Source organism: Astatotilapia calliptera, chromosome 6 (genome assembly GCF_964374335.1).
Source record: "Astatotilapia calliptera chromosome 6, fAstCal68.1, whole genome shotgun sequence".
Taxonomy (NCBI): Eukaryota; Metazoa; Chordata; class Actinopteri; order Cichliformes; family Cichlidae; genus Astatotilapia; species Astatotilapia calliptera.
The window spans coordinates 33,975,252-33,994,045 of record NC_137427.1 but is presented as its reverse complement, the minus strand read 5'-3'; the positions used below and the strand labels follow the sequence as shown (position 1 = coordinate 33,994,045).

The 18,794-nt window shown below is 41.0% G+C and overlaps 1 protein-coding gene across 5 annotated transcripts; it reads right to left on the bottom strand.

Annotated features, from left to right (window-relative positions):
• Positions 1-568: 568 nt before the first annotated feature.
• Positions 569-18,315, bottom strand: LOC145429548 (85/88 kDa calcium-independent phospholipase A2-like). Of its 5 annotated transcripts, none has more exons than XR_013909790.1 (9): positions 17,138-18,315; positions 16,303-16,364; positions 13,605-15,992; positions 8,876-12,901; positions 5,263-5,469; positions 3,463-3,961; positions 3,171-3,325; positions 3,015-3,066; positions 569-1,630 (listed from the first exon to the last, which is right to left on the bottom strand). XR_013909790.1 is itself a non-coding variant. In XM_080303204.1 (9 exons), coding segments are annotated over exons 5-9 (339 nt in total). In that variant the 5' UTR covers positions 3,692-3,961; positions 5,263-5,469; positions 8,876-12,901; positions 13,605-15,992; positions 16,303-16,420; the 3' UTR covers positions 569-1,625. The 5 variants fall into 5 exon arrangements, 1 of the variants encoding a protein (XP_080159330.1); XR_013909792.1 differs by lacking the exon at positions 17,138-18,315 and having other exon boundaries at positions 8,876-9,739; positions 10,385-12,901; positions 16,303-16,423; XR_013909793.1 differs by lacking the exon at positions 17,138-18,315 and having other exon boundaries at positions 13,605-15,759; positions 15,853-15,992; positions 16,303-16,423.
• Between the last annotated feature and the right edge of the window lie 479 nt (positions 18,316-18,794).

Here is an 18,794-nt window from a genome sequence, read left to right as displayed (position 1 = left end):
TGCAACTCCAACCCACACCCACTGCTACTGTACTTAAAAGAAGTTAGGACAACATTAAAGACTTTGTTCAGGTAATTGCATTTGGATCACCTAAATCATGCCTGGACTGACAAACAAATCATCCTTATAGATGTTACAACATGCCAAGCTTCTGTTGTTGAATGCAGCAACCAGCAATGACACTGGACTGTCATTCCTACCGGAGAATTGTAGTCTGATTGCATTACCAGAAAGTAACCATTTCAAACATTGAGGACAGCTATAGTACTAGTACCTTGGAATCACACAGGCAAATGGCAACCATGAAGAGGCCGCTTGGCAAGCTGCAACCACCAAACACCTGCAGAGAGTAAGGCGACTTCTGAGGAGTCAGCCAAATGGGGAGGACAAGATCCAGGGCAACATCTACACCCTGCTGTTCGTCAGATACCCTGCTGGGACAAGAAGTTGGCCAAAGGAAGCAATAAAGCCACTGACCTAATCATGCATAGAGGGTTTCAAAGCAACAAACAGCCAAGTTTATAAGGGTGCAGGCTGACTGAGACTAACTGAAACAACAACAAAGCAGTTCGGTCAATATTAAGATATTTTATTCCCATACCATTTATACTTCAGGATTAAGCCAAATACAAAAAAATAAAAATACAAAATAATTTGTTCCTCCTGTCCGTGTTGTGCACATAGCAGCAGGGCGTCTGTTCCTTTATCTTTCACAGAGACGATTCATTCAAATACATCTTTCATGTCAGTTTTAAGATTTCATATTAATATCATATTTTATCAACAGACATGAGGCTAAATATTGCGTTTCAAGTCAGTATAAATAACTCAGAAAGGCATTCGATTACTACGGAAGGAAGAAAAGGTACAAATGTGGGTCCCACACATAAGGCAGAACTGGTTCAACATCACCACCATCTCAGCTGCACCTGAGAATACTGCTGATGCTCTGGTGGCAATTCAGGGTCCCTTTTATCACACAGCTTAATGGAAAAATTCAATGACTCGGGTGTATTTGTAAGTGTGTGTCAGAAGTGAATGTGATGAACAAGTGAGGAAAAAAGGGAAGGAAACACTCCAGATTTACCTCAACAAATCCAGAGGTAGATTGACCCACAGTGTAGGGGGAAGTGGAAACTTACATGACACTGTAACAGTCAGTTTACATTTCCCCAGTACAACCTTCAACTTCTTCATTGGTTCATATGTTAGAAGTAAACCTGATCAACCACAACAGGATCAGTGCTAAGGTCACATGATGCTACATAAAACACCTTTAAACAGGCTTTAGTAGGTCAGCTGTTTCCTGGGTTAGCTTTCCACATATTTAATACGTTTGTACTCATACTCAAACTGATTCATTCAGTTTGAACAGAGCACACCGACACACACACATTACAGTTTTTAGTCAGACATACAGCTCAGTAATCTCACTGCTCCATTCAAACACTCTTCACAGCCTCCATTTGTGATGTTCTTGTGCTTTTAGTTGTTCAGTAGTAATTTTGCCAGAGACTGGAGGACCTCCCTCTTCTCATACAGATACATCTGGGTCTCCCACAGCATGTCCACCAGGGCTGCGTCGCTCACCTCATCCAGCATCACCTCCTGAGATAGTTGGGGACTCAATCTGCACACAATGCAATGGACACAGTGATTAATAAACAAAATAATGATAACTAACTGTGCAGAGAGACATGCTAAAGATAGTAAAGAAAGACTAAATGCAAAAAAGGGATAAATAAAAACAACAGGAAAAATCACCATTGCTGCTGAAGAGCTTTTGGAGCTTCATGCTTCTTTTCCACTGTAGGCTTGCTTACAAGACAATGCTGAACCACATGGTACAACAGAAAAAGAGTGTGTGTGCTAAACTGATCGACTGCAGTGTAAACCTGTTATTTGGTACTTTATGAGTTTCTAACAGAAGTGAAACTACAGCATTTGGTCTCAGGTTCTCACGTGAGTACAGCGAAGAAGACGAGATGCAACATAACCTCATGACCTTGTGACACTTTACGATCCTTTTTATCACACAACTTAACGGAAACACTGACATCAAAATTTAGCGATTCAGTGCATTTAGACATGATCAAGATGAACTGCTGAAAATCAAACTGAGCATCAGAATGAGGAACAAACTTTATTTGAGCGACACAGATGTTGGTGCCAGACAGGCTGCTCTGAGCATTTCAGAAGCTGTTGATCTGCTGGGATTTTCCCACAAAACCGTCTCTAAGGTTTACAAGAGAATGGTCAACTTAGTATCAACTAAGGTAATTAAGAGCATTTCTAAACATAAAACATGTCAAACGCATGGGCTAAAGCAGCAGAAGACCACACCAGGTGTCCTTCTATCAGTTAAGAACAGCAAACTGAGGCTACAAGTCACCAAAAATTGACAACAGAAGATTAGAAAAACAGTACCTGGTCTGATAAGTTTCAAATTCTGCAGCAACATTTAGAGTGTTGGGTCAAAATGTGGCATAAAAAACACAAACGTCTGCACTGCTACTGGTCGTGCAATGGTTTCAAGGACACTTTCCCGGCACTCTTGGGCCCCTTAGTGCTAAATGACATCATTTAAACACCACAGTTACCCGACTATTGTTGCTGAGCGTGTCTATATTGTATGTCTATGTGGTTCTTTATCACCCCACTGTACCAATCTTTTGAAGGCTGTATCCAGCAGGATAATGTGCCATGTCTGGTTCCTTGAACATGACATCATTTATGTGCATCCAACCAATCTGCAGCAACTCTGTGAAATCACGTCAATATGGACCCAAATCTCTGAGGAATCCTTTCATCACCTTGTTGAATTTGTGCCACACAGAATTAGGGCAGGTCTAAAAGCAAAACAGAGTCCAACCCAGTACTAGCGATATATACCTAATAAAGTGGCCAGTGTGTGTATATATCAGTTTACTTTGCATTTAATGAATATTAAAGACACAGAAGAAGAGATATGACTCACATAATTTAACATTTTGACACACAATTACTTGGCTCACCTGTTCCAAGAGAGACCACTATACCCAGCTTCTTTAAGTCCTTCTCACGGCCCTAAGAGACACACGTGCAGAGAAGAAGTCACGAACAAATCCATGTGGCTTAACGTCCATTAAGTGCATAAAGGAAGGAAAGTGAATAGAGCTCCGGTTGCCTACCTCTGCTTTTAAGGCCTTATTGTACTGATGGACTTCTGTCATGGCATCTAGTGTCGGGTTAATGGCCAGCAGCCCTCCATCCAGAAAGCGCCCCATTGGTCGGAAGTAGGTGGGAGCAGCGCCGCTGGAGCGAGCAGCTCGCCATACAAGTTGTTCTGATATGAACACAAGGATATAAGTAAGAAAGTCATGCATAGTAAATGCAATTACACTGTTCTGAGTTCATAATTATCACTTCCGGTCTGTCTTTTTCACGACTTTCCAGGACTTGGTCCTGTACGCATACACACACCTTCATCTGTCACCTTCCTTATCTTTCTGGGTGGCTCTTCTGTGTATCCTACTATCAACACATCTTCATCCTCCCAGCCTGTAACAACAACACGGCTGGGACTCAAACAGCACAGGACACGACTCCTTCATGAACAGGACACAGTCTCAGTTTCAGTGTTGTGTTCAAACACAGGCTTAGTTTTCAGCTTTTATTGCCTCAGTGAAGTGAAAGAACATAACCCTCACATTAAAATATGAGCTCTGAAAATTCCTTTGGTGCCATCCAGTGGTATGTTCAGAGCACTTCACTATCCCATTTAATACATTTGACATTTGAGGGCTGGTGCTGTAGCCGACAAACACAGGTGATATCTGACGTGCCTTGTGGGATGGTGAGAGGCTTGAATGTGGCAGTGGTGGTGTATGGGGCCTCTCTGGAGACAGATGGAGGGTCATAGTTCCTGAATATATGAAGCTCGCCTGGATGTCTGTCTGCCAGAACACTGGTCACCATTACCCTGTAAAGAAAGAAAGAAGTGAAAGGATGTTTGCCTGTTCTCCTTAAACACCTGAAAATTTGAACAGCAGCATTTCAACCAAATTACAAAAATATTTTTAAAACCAATCTGGCTTCAGATGTATTATTTTAGTGTTAAGAGAGCCATGCTACACATATCTAAGCAAGTCAGTACCTTTTTTTAATTCTCAGGAATTGAACCTCGGAAAAAAATTAGGTGACTCAATTTAACACATCAGGGTAAAACCAGCTCAAAGTTTTAAAAACTGACCAATCACAGCAAAAGAGTGGGATATTTAAAGCTTTTATATGACACTGTTAGCACCAGCAGAAACTGGGGCGACTAAATTCTTAGTCGAGTAAATAAGGAAAAATCTTTGGCTAATTGATTAGTATAAAACCTAAGAAACACTGAGGTCTGAACAATGACAGACTTAAAAGAAGATCCAGGCTGCATTAACAAATTTCTGGTGCTTTTCTATAGCAATGGAAAAGCTGCAGCGCCATCTTGTGGCAGAGGGCTGCATAACATTTAGAACGCAACAATTTGTCATTCTCTCTGTAAGCGTGACAGGTCGAAAAGTTATGAATGAATTATAATAAAACTTTGTAGGAGTGTAGAGTGGGTTCATGTTAATCACATTTGACCTCTGACCTCGCCTTCAATGTAAAACTCAAGGTTAAAGTGATAATAATTCTATTTAGAGCTATTTATAACTGTTTATTACCGCCATTGTCAGTATTGACAACATATAAATATATAGGGAATGGTATATGGGGATTGTAAATATCATGTTACTGTCTCTGACGTCTTCTTCGAGGTCAGATAAGTTCAAACTTTCATAAAATGTCAATTTTCTTAAAATGGTGTTTAAAATTCTGCTGCCTTCGTTTGTATTGGCATTACTTAGGAAATGATTCTGCTATATGGGGATTCTAAATGTCACACTATAGTTACCATTTAAATATCATGTCACATTTGACCTCTGACCTCACTTTTACGTATCACATCTGCCTTTGTTTCACTTTGTTTCACACGATGATGAATGAGCTGCTAGTTGGTTAGAAATAAACTGCATTATAATATTATATAATAAGCTCAAGTTATTTCAGCTATTTACAAATCAATACCTATTATCTATTGCCTGCTTGTACACAATGTTTTAATAGAAGATACATTACTCTTTGCTTAAAAGTAAATGCTGCCCAGATGACGAGCAGCTTGGGCAGAGGTCTGCAATTCTTTTGAATTTTAGCTTTTTCTTGGCATTTTTCTGCCTATTATCACATTCAGATATCTACCTGGGGAACTTTATGTCAGTCATCTTGGTGTTTTCTCCAAACTCTGTTTTGAGGAAGTCCTCTAGCGGTGCTGATTCATAGGGTCTTGATCCTTTGAACACCTGCTCCTTCATCCTAAAGTACAGGCAGCGCAGGTACTCCATGGATTTACCTACACATAGAAGAAGTGTCATTGTTGTTCTGGTGCTATGTGATGAAAACTCAGCACTGGAAAAGAGAACACAAACACATCGTGGATTATGGGCATCTTTCATGTCAGTTTTAAGATTTCATATTAATATCATATTTTATCAAACTGACCTATTTCAGACTTACAGTTCAATACTATACAATATAGCAAACCTCCAACTGGACAGTGTTAAATAAAATTATTTCCTTTTAAACTTGAAGCTTTGAACATACATCTTTTTGCATTGGGACAGAAATTAATATGAAAAAGGCTCTTTTCAAATTTGTTTGGGTGAATGGAAAATATTTTTTGTGGTATCGTAAAAAAATATTTGTTATATAAATATATTGGTATGGAAAACATTTATTATTCATAGATACAGATACATAGATACAAGCTCATGTTATTCATCTGAAGAAACAGACAGATAGAATGAGTGTGATAAAGGACATAGTGTGTTGTTACACTGGTAATGCCAGGAGAGGCAGTATCAGTTCTGTAAGAAAGTGGAAGAAGAGAGCGTCCTGCAGGAGGCAGTGAACGGACACTGATGTTATGAACATGTGGCTAAGAGAAGGTTCAGTAAACAAGTAGCAGCAATATTCCTGTGTGAGGCTCAGTCATTTCATTTTTATTTTTTGAAGATGCAACATCCTAAAGGTGTATGTAGAAAACATGTTGATCCTGAAGCATTTATTGAAGCTTCTCAGCTATTTGTGTAATCTTCTCCTGAAGTTCTCGGGTAGATTTGGCCTTTCGATTGGGAATTTACCATCTCGTACAAAGTTAAAGACTTTTATTTAAGTTTGGTAGAATTCTATTTCAAAGAAAAACAAGACTCTGCTAAGCTGATGACATCACATTTTGCATTCTAAGTGGATGACATCACACTCCATTTGCACTCCCTGACATCACACTCCAGGTCTATAAATAGGACACCAGCGTGCTCTCAGTATGTCTCAGAACTGTGCAACTGTATAGGAACACACCACGAGCCAACCTTTAGACAAGGATTTGACACGTTAAGTGTATGCAACAAACCCAAACCCCGATCGAATAGAACAAATATCATTCGACATTGTAAGACAAAAGACAAGAAAAATGCAACATATGCAGCAAAACCTTGATCCCCAGGAAGGGACCTCATCGGCCGCTGTTCGCCCTAAGCAGCAAAACCCAAACCCAAGAGGGAAAAACAAGGCACCAAATGAGGGGACTCCATCTGATGCTGCCAAACCAAAGGGTGCAAACAAGAAGAAGATGCAGGAAAATGCAAACCCAAACCCCAGAGCCAGAAACCCTGGACCCAATCGAGGGCCTGTGCCACATCAGCCCAATGCCCATTTTAAACCCAATAATGGGCCTGGGCAACACTGGCCAAATCCACAGTTTTTGCCAAAACGAGGGCCTGTGCCACATCAGCCCCATCCTGACCATAACAACAACGATGGGCCACCTCAGCTACAGCCTCACTTAACACCAAATGATGGCAGTCGTCCATACAATGAGACTGATGAACTGGGTGCGCTGAGATTCCACCTGCAGGAGGCTCAGCACACGTGCAAAACCAATCTGTATAAAATGACAGCTGCAAACCACAAAGCTGCTGCAGCTAAAACTCAGAATGATTGGGTTCGTCTGCAGCTACAGTGCCACAGACAAAACGCTCAAAAAACCATCCTTGAGCTCCAAAAACAGCTGGAAGAGGCTCGTAGAAAGACACCCGAGGAGAACTTCACCCCTGAGGTGAGTGAGGCTCCTGTTGAAGACAGCAACACAGCTGTCACAGCTGCAGAGCTGAGTGTGGACGCTTCAACACAAACTGCAGAAGCTTCACACACAGACTCTACAGACGTAAAAACTGTTCGGGAAGCTGAGTTGGAGGTCCAGTGCAAAAAACAGCAAGAAGAGATCGAACAACTCCGTGAGCAGCTCCTCAAAACTCAAAAGAATCTTGAAGAGGAAGTTGCAAAGCGCAAAGATCAGGAACAAAGAGCCAACTGTGAGCTCGCTGAGCTGAAAGACAAACTCAGCACCAGTGAGGCTCTTTGTGAAAAAAATGATTTGAAGGCGCAAAACTTAAAAGAAGAGCTGGAGAAAACCAAAGCTTCCCACCAGGAAATCGTGGAGCAAAAGCTGGAGAACACAACAATCCGCAACCAACTCGGGCAAACAGAGGAAGAAAAGATCACACTTCAGGAGTTTTTGCTGTCTCTGGAAGAGACAATAAAACAGCAAGAAGACCAGTCCAACGTTGCCAATCCTGAAAATTCTCCAGCCCGAAACGAGACACTCCAGGACAATCAGCTAGAAAAAGAGGAGGCCAGCGCTACCAAACCAGAAAGGCCAGAGGCCCGAGATGACCAAGTGCCAAAAGAAAAACCAAAAAAGAAAAAGAAGCGCAACTGGTTTTGGAGACTATTCACTTAAGTGACTTCCACTCCGTCTCCTATAAAATCACAGTAATATACAACTAAATATTATCAGTCACTTCCAGTGCCAAAATACCCATTTAAAAGCTTATTTGCTTTAATATTTAGTTGTGTATAACTTTGTCATCGGCTCCACCCCCCAACCGGTCGCGGCAGATGGCCACCCCTCCCTGAGCCTGGTTCTGCCGGAGGTTTCTACCTTTTGAAAGGTAGTTTTTCCTCCCCACTGTCGCCAAGTGCTTGCTCATAGGGGATTGTTGGGTTTTTTCTTTAGTTCAGTTCAATTCAATTCATTTGTATGTAAGTACTGTTGGATTGAATTGAACTGAATTAAAGAAGATTTTTAGGAGACGGAGTAATCACTGAGTGAACCAGGGTATTATAACATCTTACCCATGAAAAACTACCATCAACCAATCAAATAAACAATTGGATTTAACAAAACATCTGAAGTGTGAACATTTTGTCTCACTGAAAACATGTGAAAATGTCCAATTATAACAACCTAAGAGCAGAAATAAAAATGTTTACATCCTGGTTGAAAACATTGTTCTGTGAATGATATCCACTGTGTCTGTGCTGTTGATGCCTTTTGAAAAAAAAGTCTAAAGTATTGTAGTTGAGTACAGCTCCAGGTTTTGTACAGAGCACTTTCCATTTGCTGTAACTTTACTCTGCTATCTCATCAATAATGGATTTGATCATCATCTGTTCCCTGAATGCAATTGACACCCTCTTCTCAACGAGAAGCCTGGGCTCGGGTGGGCCTGAGTGTCCTGGAGGTACTTTCCCTGCCGGATACACGGGTGGCCAGGTCGTGTGCCTGCCGGGACTGTCGAAAAGTTAATAGCTATATTTGCAAAGCCCTTTATTAAAATATGCTTTCATGACATTATTGTTTGTCGGACGGTGGTCAGAGCTATCAGTGGCTGATGAGTGGGACATGAAATGTCACCTCTCGGGACACTGGGGAGGGAGCCCGAGTTAGTGTCTTGGGTTGAGAGATACTGACCTCAATAAACAGCTTGAGGATCTGCGGCTGTATGGTCTGGACACTCAGGTGAGGAGAGGAGCTGAGCTGGAGACATCTGACAGAGGCCCTGGTTCAGAAGATCTTAAACTCCCAGTTTGAAGTGAAGACAGAGCTGAGTGTAAAAGCAAAGATCTCAATTTACTGTCTGAGCTACGTCCTTATCTTCACCTATGGTCATAAGCTTGATTTAAAGATTGAAAGAACGAGATCACGGATACAAGCAGCAGAAATAAACTTTCCCTGTCAATCTTTTCTGTTCTGCGAGAGCAGACATCTTTTTTTCTTTCTTTTTTTTTTTAAGTAGAGCAAATATAACTGTGCTTTAAAGAATATGATTGTTTCCTTGCATGACACATGGAGATGAGTTCTCCGTCATAAATGGTGTGGTCACCTGCAGGTTGAAGGTCATTGCAACTCCAACCCACACCCACTGCTACTGTACTTAAAAGAAGTTAGGACAACATTAAAGACTTTGTTCAGGTAATTGCATTTGGATCACCTAAATCATGCCTGGACTGACAAACAAATCATCCTTATAGATGTTACAACATGCCAAGCTTCTGTTGTTGAATGCAGCAACCAGCAATGACACTGGACTGTCATTCCTACCGGAGAATTGTAGTCTGATTGCATTACCAGAAAGTAACCATTTCAAACATTGAGGACAGCTATAGTACTAGTACCTTGGAATCACACAGGCAAATGGCAACCATGAAGAGGCCGCTTGGCAAGCTGCAACCACCAAACACCTGCAGAGAGTAAGGTGACTTCTGAGGAGTCAGCCAAATGGGGAGGACAAGATCCAGGGCAACATCTACACCCTGCTGTTCGTCAGATACCCTGCTGGGACAAGAAGTTGGCCAAAGGAAGCAATAAAGCCACTGACCTTATCATGCATAGAGGGTTTCAAAGCAACAAACAGCCAAGTTTATAAGGGTGCAGGCTGACTGAGACTAACTGAAACAACAACAAAGCAGTTCGGTCAATATTAAGATATTTTATTCCCATACCATTTATACTTCAGGATTAAGCCAAATACAAAAAAATAAAAATACAAAATAATTTGTTCCTCCTGTCCGTGTTGTGCACATAGCAGCAGGGCGTCTGTTCCTTTATCTTTCACAGAGATGATTCATTCAAATACATCTTTCATGTCAGTTTTAAGATTTCATATTAATATCATTGTGCTGTCCTCGCCCTGAGTCTCTTAGATTCACCAGCTAGACAGCGAGATAACGATGCTCCAATAACCAGACTTATTTTCCTTTTTGCGCTGATTTATTGAAGAATGGCCTCTGACCATTGCCTTCTCTTTGACCATCGTAAAACTGAAAGTACAAAATACTGTATTAGCTAACTAACATTGTAAACTAGCTTGTTACCCTCTTACTGCAAGCTAACAAGATAAAACTTTCAAATGTACAAATTATCGTACCATTTTTACACAAAACAAAAGATAATAATTATTTTATCGACACTCATACTTACAGACATATCTTGTCCAAGGCAACAACATTTTAAGGTCCGTATCAGCTTAGAACGATAACATTACGGTATCACTTTCCGCCATCTTTTATTTCTTCTTCACGTTCTCATTTTTTCCTTTCCCAAAGTAACCGAACCCAAAGTAGCCACTAGAGGGAGCTCTAGGGCAGCTTACAACTATAATATCCGATTTAAGTTACAAAAGGCAGAACACTCCCCGCCTGGTACAATATAATTGTGCCACTAGAAGAAACTTCTCTAATAAACATTTTGAACAGTTTAGGGCTATTTCAAACACTTATTTATCACTTGATAAAAGCAAAACCATATCAGCGATGGGTCTCAAAAACACTTTTTCATTTCCATCTTTCACAGTCTTTACTTCTGCTTTTCGAACCTTATTGTCCTTGCTCTCAAATGTTCTTACAACTTTTCCCATGGACCAGTCATTTCTGTGTGCGAGAGCATCTTTCAATAGCACAACATCACCAACTTTTATGTTTGTTTTATCATCAGTCCATTTTCTCCTTGGCTGTAGTGTTGAAAGATATTCACTTTTCCACTGTTTCCAAAAAGAGTCTGCCAAACACTGTACTTGCTTCCATTGCTTTGAGTAGAGGTCTGGCGGTCCAAAGCTTCCTGTTGGTGCAGATAATGCATTGACCTTTTGTGTAAGGAGCATTGCTGGAGTGAGAAGGTTTGGTTTGTCTGGATCTGTTGAGACTGGTACAAGTGGTCTTGCATTCATTATTGCCATTACTTCTGCCATGAATGTACTTAACACTTCATGCGTTAGTTGGACATGTACGGCTTTCAACAGAACGTGCCCGCAGGCTCTGCCGGCAGCCGGCTGTGCCAGAGAGGACCGAGCCTCAGGCCCAGAGGCCAGAGGCCTGAGAGCATCCCACCCCCCGGAAGGGGCCCAGCCGAGCCACAGGCGCCAGGCCCCGCCAATCAGCCACCAAGAGTGAGGCGGTACATATATGAGCACCCAGCCCCAGACACCAAGAGCCACCAACACACCAATGTCTGAGGGCATCAGTCACCGGCATGGAGTGTGGTGAGGGGAGATAAGTCTCTATACCCCGGAGAGCCTGAGATGTTCCCGGAGGGGTGGAGTCTAAGACCCAACCTGACATATAGACACAGATGAACAGGCGCACGCAGACACAAACGTGCCTTTCCACCCCCATATACACAAACAAATACTCGGCGTTCACCTGACGTGGAGACAGACACAAATAGAAAATGTACACACATTCACACTCCCCAAACATACTCTATATCCCAGGTCCCGGTACCCTGCCCCCAGAGGGGCAAACCGTACCTAGACCCAGGAGATGTAACCCTTCTCTCAAGCAGACCGCCTCGTTGCAGTAGAAGGGAATTTTGCGAGCCCTGTATAGGGTGAATCTCAGTGTCTGAAATGTCACTCAGCAGTGAGCTGCTGACTCGGAGATAATCCAGGCAAGAGTAGGAGTGATGGACATGTGAAAAGAAAGTATATTCAATACTGTTGGGGTGAAGGGAGCGCCATGCATCGCAAGACCAAGGTTGCTTATATACTGTTTGATTATATTTGTGGATTGCCAATTGCACTGAGTTCCTGCTGTATTGAGCCTATCGATTTCTTCATTTAACCCCAGGTTAAGGTCGGCCCCAAGAACAAGTGTGCAATCTAGGTGTTGAGAGAGTGCACTAAAAAATCTGTGGAAGAATGAGGGGTCATCAACATTTGAACCATATACACTTACAATACATAGCTTTTGATTAAATATAGATAGTTTAAGGATTAGGAATCTGCCCTCGGGATCTATAACTGTATCAAATGTTGTGAAATTAATATTTTTCTGTATTAAAATGGCTACTCCTTTTTGTCTAGAATTATAACAGGCTGAAAACACATTAGGAAACTCAGGTGTTTTAAGTTCATTCAAACCTGTGACAGGCCAGTGAGTCTCTTGTAATAAAACAATGTCTGCCTGTAGGTTTTTAAGTTGGTTAAATATTTTTAACCTTTTTTCTTGGAAACATTCAAATTAAGGCATTGACGGAGAGTGACGGTGATGTTATACTGAAGTAGCAAACTGATATTACATAGTTAAGCAAAAGTTAATACATGAGAGTGTGAGCGAAGAGAATAGTGTATCGGATTCTTATCTGGTGTGCGGTCAATACAGCCATGGAGTGATGCCGGGGTCGCGGTAGAGCTGTCCCTCCACGTAGAGCTACGGCGGATTGGGAACAGGACCTTGCGTCGTTCCAGGATCTCTCTGGGGAACTGGTCATTCACGCTGAAATCCGTTCCTTTCAGCTCTCTGCCGCGACACTTCACCTTCTCCTTCTGCTTGAAGTGGCCGAATTTGGCCACAATAGGCCGTGGTCTCCCACTTCCTGTCTTCGGAGCCCCAATGCGATGCACCCTTTCAAACCCTATGTTTTTCACCGTGTCCTCCGGCAGCTTCAGGTGGGTTTTAATGAAGCTTCTCACGGTGGTTTCCGGGTCCTCTCTGGCAGACTCTGGAATACCAGAAAACACAAGATTATCTCTCATGCTACAGGCTTGTCGATTGATAACGGTCTCTTTTATTTATTTTTTTATTTTCTATGTTTTTTAAACTGGAAGGAAATACAGGGTCTTTGCCTGGTGGTGTTTTCCACAGCAAGTGTTTCCACCTGCTGCTGGCTGAACTCCAGGGATTCTTTCAGATATTTAAATTCCCGGTGTAAGATCTCCACCAGGGACAGCCTCGCATCAAAACTGGACAATCGCTAATCGATTGACTCCAGAATGTCCACACTGTCTTTGCCGGCAGGTGATGTTGTGCCAGGGCAGTCTGCCAGGTGACATCTTTTAGATGACGGCATCTCAACTTGGGCCGGGGAAGACTGGCTCTGGGCCTTCTTCATTACTACACTCAGAAAAATAAAGGTGCCAACTGGAACCAAAAGTGGTTCTTTAGACTGATGCCATAGAAGAACCTTTTTTGGTGCCACAAAGAACCTTTCAAACAATGGTTCTTTAAAACTATTTCTTTCAGTGGTTCATTGAAGAACCATTAAAGGTGCCCCATAGAACCATCAAGAAATGGGTCCTTCAAATGGCTCTTTAAAAAACATTTTAAAGAACCTTTTTTTTCAAAATGGTTCTTTAAAAGAAAAAGGGTCAATTATAAAGAAGAGAGAAAAGTGAAACCCTCCTCAGAAGGTCTGACTCGCATACCTGCAGTCGACCTGTGATGGACGTCATCCCAGCGGCGGCCGCACTACTTCGCTGTTGCCAGCAGCTGAGTCTGCAGGGTGCCCTGGAAGAGCAGAGTTAATGTTCGACTCCTCCTGGTCAGGCTCTCCAGCTGGATGAGCCGAGGTTTCCCCTCTCGCCGCCGCCTCTGAACACACAAACACAAATTGCATGTGAAGCAGGACGTGCAGATTTTTTTGCTATTCTTTTCTAAATCCAGGCTTGATCACGTGGAGGTATTTGGAAAACTTTTTTGGTCAGCGGACGACTGTTGTCTCGCAGAAAGTCAAATCAAACATATGCGATACACAATCATTTCACAAGAGCACATTATAAAAAACAAGTCCAGTTCTTGCCTGATTTCAACTGAATCCTGTATCAAAACATGGTAAAACGAGTGTTTGCAGCAAATGTGAGTGTCGCGGCCTTTTACGTTCCAAACACCAAAAAAGTCCAAGAAAAGGCCGTGGGTGGCAATGGGAGGTTTGTTTTAGAACGCACTTCTGACTCCATTGTTTAAAAATCATATGCCGTTTATTTCGTGGAACATTATAAACAGAAATCAGCAAAATAACTTCTTAAAACTTAAAATTAAACGAAAGTTAACTTAATTTGCTTTAACAACTTCAAAAGTGGTCAAAAAATCATTTTCTAACCCTCCCGTCTTCCTATCTGACATTTGGCAAACAAAAAACCTCTTTACCACACCCATCCAGGGTGCTCTTAATCTCTTGATTAATGGGAGGGTCCATAAGCTAATAAACCAATCACTTTCCAAAAGCTTCTCCAATAAAATTAATTACAAATTTACATAACAAAACCAGGTCAGTATATTCTTACACCTTTAAAGAAAAAACAAAAAATGAATACAAATTGCATTTTATAAACATTCAACAAAAATGGCCACAACATTCTGGCCCCTAATTCCTGTGTAACATGAATTATATCTGTCTAAGTGGCCATCACAAAATGCAATACCAATAATTTTCTTCAGTAGTCCATCCGTATAAGTCTTCTTAAAAACCAAACAAAAGGAAAGGTCAATGTTCTATGATTTCAAGTCTCTGTTGTTCATGTGTTTGCTTTGTGTGTATTCAAAAAAGGTGTATGTTGTATAATGGAGTGTAGAGCAAAGTGAGTGTCAGTGTAAATGTAGAGCCAGAGGTTCCAGAACTTGGCTCAGTTGGAGGCAAACATTCATTGTTTCCTCTAGATGGCCTCCACCAGGAGACATATTTTGTTGATTGGCCTCTCCAGCTCATTTGTTCGTGTCTTAACTCTAACACGGCGAACTACTCCGTGTGCATCGGCCATGGTTTCAGTGATGCGGCCAATGGGCCAAGAATTTCTTGGTGCAGCTCCATCACCAATGCAAAAGTTGGAAAAGGAAAAACTCAAAAAAAAGGAAAAACTCAATGCATCATGGGAATCCCCCGGCAGCCTATGTCTATTGCAGCATAACTAAGGGAGGATTCAGGGTCACCTGGTCCAGCCCTAACTATATGCTTTAGCAAAAAGGAAAGTTTTAAGCCTAATCTTAAAAGTAGAGATAGTGTCTGTCTCCCGAATCCAAACTGGAAGCTGGTTCCACAGAAGAGGGGGCTGAAAACTGAAGGCTCTCCCTCCCATTCTACTTTTAAATACTCTAGGAACAACAAGTAGGCCTGCAGAGCGAGAGCGAAGTGCTCTAATAGGGTGATATGGTACTACAAGGTCATTGAGATAAGATGGGGCCTGATTATTTAAGACCTTGTATGTGAGGAGCAGGATTTTGAATTCAATTCTGGATTTAACAGGAAGCCAATGAAGGGAAGCCAAAACAGGAGAAATATGCTCTCTCTTTCTAGTCCCTGTCAGGACTCTTGCTGCAGCATTTTGGATTAGCTGAAGGCTTTTCAGTGAGTTTTTTGGACACAACACACAGCACACAAGTTTCATGTAGAGATGATTGTTTATTCTGAATGTTATTTTCCTTCAGTTATTTTCCATTACTTCATGGATTAATTTTCTGGTTTATCCAGTTCATGTAAGGACAGACATTCACAGTAACAGCTGGTCCAGTACAGGCACGTTTATAACCGCTACTGATTACCCCATAAATCATGTTGTTGTAAATCACTCCACCACCAGAATCACCCTGAGAGAGAAAAATATAATTTGTGTTTAAGTTTCTTCCAAAAGATCTAAAACATACACAGATGATATACAGTAATGTTAGCAGTCAACTTACCTCACGTGTATCTACATTAGGTTCTTTCAGACACAGCCTGTTGTTATACGGCACATGTGCATCACATTGAGAGTTTCTGGTAGGTCCACAGTCAACAACATGCATGTCTGCACACTTTAGATGAGGTGGTTGGCCAGTGACTAGAGAAAAAAAAAAAAAGAAAAGAACAAAAGTCATTCATAACCTTTCAAAAGCTAAAATCTTAAGGAAAATGATCTTTTCCTTTATTTCTACAAACAATTCAAATATTTTTCAAGCAAAATGTTTTCTTAAAAAAAAACTGCATCTAAAAAGGTGGGAACCTGGCATATAATATATACACTGTAAAAAAAAAAAGAGACAAAAAAACAACAACTTTTTTTTCATACAAAATTAAATATAACTATAATAACACACAAAGCAAAATCAGATTTTAAAATAAACTGACCTAATCAAGAAAATTATTCTTACTTTCATTGTTGTTCTTATCTACCTGGTAATTCCCAAAGCCTGCCACCTGAACGACGTCATTTCTAGAAACAGAAAAAATTGTCACAAATTAATTCCACATCCACACGTGTCTTGTGAACACAGAATAAAATAATAAATCATAATGATGTACACTGCATGCTGGGGATTTCCAGTCCAGCTACAGCTACTAACTCTGAGTAACTGAGGGTTCAGATATCACACATCACTGTCTGCCACACGTGTTTCATTGTCATTCACTGCGTGTCATGGATGTAACTCCTAAAATCAAAACAAGGAATCTTAACTCTTGATCCAGGCTCAGTGATATTATCGTTGATGTCAGTCAGGTGGAGATGCAGGTATAATGTCAGTCATGGGTTTGAAACTTCACAAGTATGATGTCATCCTGTTGATGGACTACTGCCCTGACCTGCGTGATAACCATCTTCTCCTGCTGCATTAACTTGTTTGAACCTTTCTAAGTCCCGTTCTGAAAACCGTTCCATGGTTGGATACATTTTTTGCTTCACTGAGCCTCGTGTTATCAGTTAGAGCAACAAACACTGTAAGTGGCTTTCATGGTTTCATTTATAATATTATATCAAATTATATTTTCTTATTACCCTGCTTATTAGTTGTGGGTAATGGATTCCATGACTTCCCTACAAGATGATCTTATATACAATCTCAAAGCTTATTCACTGTTTTTTAAATTCACATTTGTTAAAGGACACCTCTATGAAGACAGATTAGAAGTTCAATATGTTGTATGATTTTCACTTTAGTCAAGCAGCCTTAAAAGGAATCACATTTCTTTCAGTAATGACTTATTTACCCGTTACTCTCATAATGCACTGTGTGACAGGCAGATCCAATATCCAGGACTAAACTCAAAAGCAGCTTTAAATATAGAGTACTTGGCAATGCTAGCTCGGCTATTGCAACAGACAAACAGGACACAGCCAGAAAGAGATCCAGACAAACAAAAGTACAAAACAAAGGACTTAAATGCACACAAAGTAATCAGGCAGATGGGACACATGAGGTAACACACGTGAACTCAATCAGGCAAACAACAGGGGGAGCAAAACTGAACACAACACACACCGAGACTACCAAAATAAGAAGGGAAACAGAGCCAGAGGTTAAACTCCAGACATACAAACCTGGGAAGGACAAAAACCTGCTGCCTGTTACAAACAGACTACACAGTACAGAGTTATTCTTTAGAGGGAATGAATGAAAATGATAATCATTTATTTTAAACTGGTATTAGTATGTTTATTATTACTATATTATATTATTTTTCTTAAATGGTCCTATTTTATATTCATTCATGTTTCATATTCCACTTGCTGAATGAAATTCACTGTCTAAAAGACATAGAAATACTATTTTTAATGTTGTTAATGATGTTAATGTGTACAGTATAACGTGTCACGGTTCTGGGTCATTTTGACCCAGCATTTTCAGTTTGTTATATTTTTATGTATTATGGTTTTTATGTATTCTGATTGTCTTGTTTTAATTCCATGTTTCAGTTTATTCTGGTTTAGGGTTTTGTTCTTAGGTTTTATGTCTTGTGCCCTCGTACTTTGTGTAGGTTTAGTTCAGTGTCAAATCTGCGCCTTTGTGGATTGTTTCCTGTTTTACTTTGGAGGTCCATGTCTTATGTCAGTGTATTCAGTTTTGCTTCCCCCTGTCTCGTTACTAGGGGTGGGTATCGAAAACCGGTTCTTGTTGAGAACCGGTTCCCACTGTTTCAATTCCTTGGAATTGTTTGCCATTTTTGCAAACGATTCCCTTATCGATTCCAGTCGCCCTGAATGACGTCACCACGTTGCGGAGCGTCATTTACCTGGCAGGAAACATGGCGGCTCAAACGCTCAAAAGTTTGGTTATACTTTACGAGAACGGATGACAACGGGGCAACTTGCAAAGTAGACATTTCATTTAAGGGAGGAAACACTACGAATATGCAAAAGCATTTGCTCACAAAACACACGATAACGTTAAATGAATGTCGCTTCTTTAATTCCGCTCCAGACTCGTGAATCTCAACCCAGCAGCAGCGGTAACGCTTGCACGTCCTCTCCCGTTAATGCGGCAGGTAAATAATCAACTAACAGCACATATTATGTTAGCGCGATCGGCCTTATTACAAAACCTGCCATTACTGTGCATTTAGGTGACCATGATGAGAGAGACAGACAGAGTCTGGCTCAGATGCTGGCAGTTCTCGCTGAAGTCTACCGGTAGCGTCTCCTTTCAGGCCAGGATAGACGAATGTCACCGAGCAGTGACTAAGTTTGTGGTAAAAGGCTTGCACCCATTTGCCACAGTAGATGCCCCCGATTTTCGGTAAGTGAATGTGTTTAATTGTAGGCAGAGACATTACTGGATATTCTTGTGTAATTGCTACAGAATAATTTATGTTATACTTTGTTATTGCTACAGAAGAATATTTGTTTTATTATTTTACATTTACAATT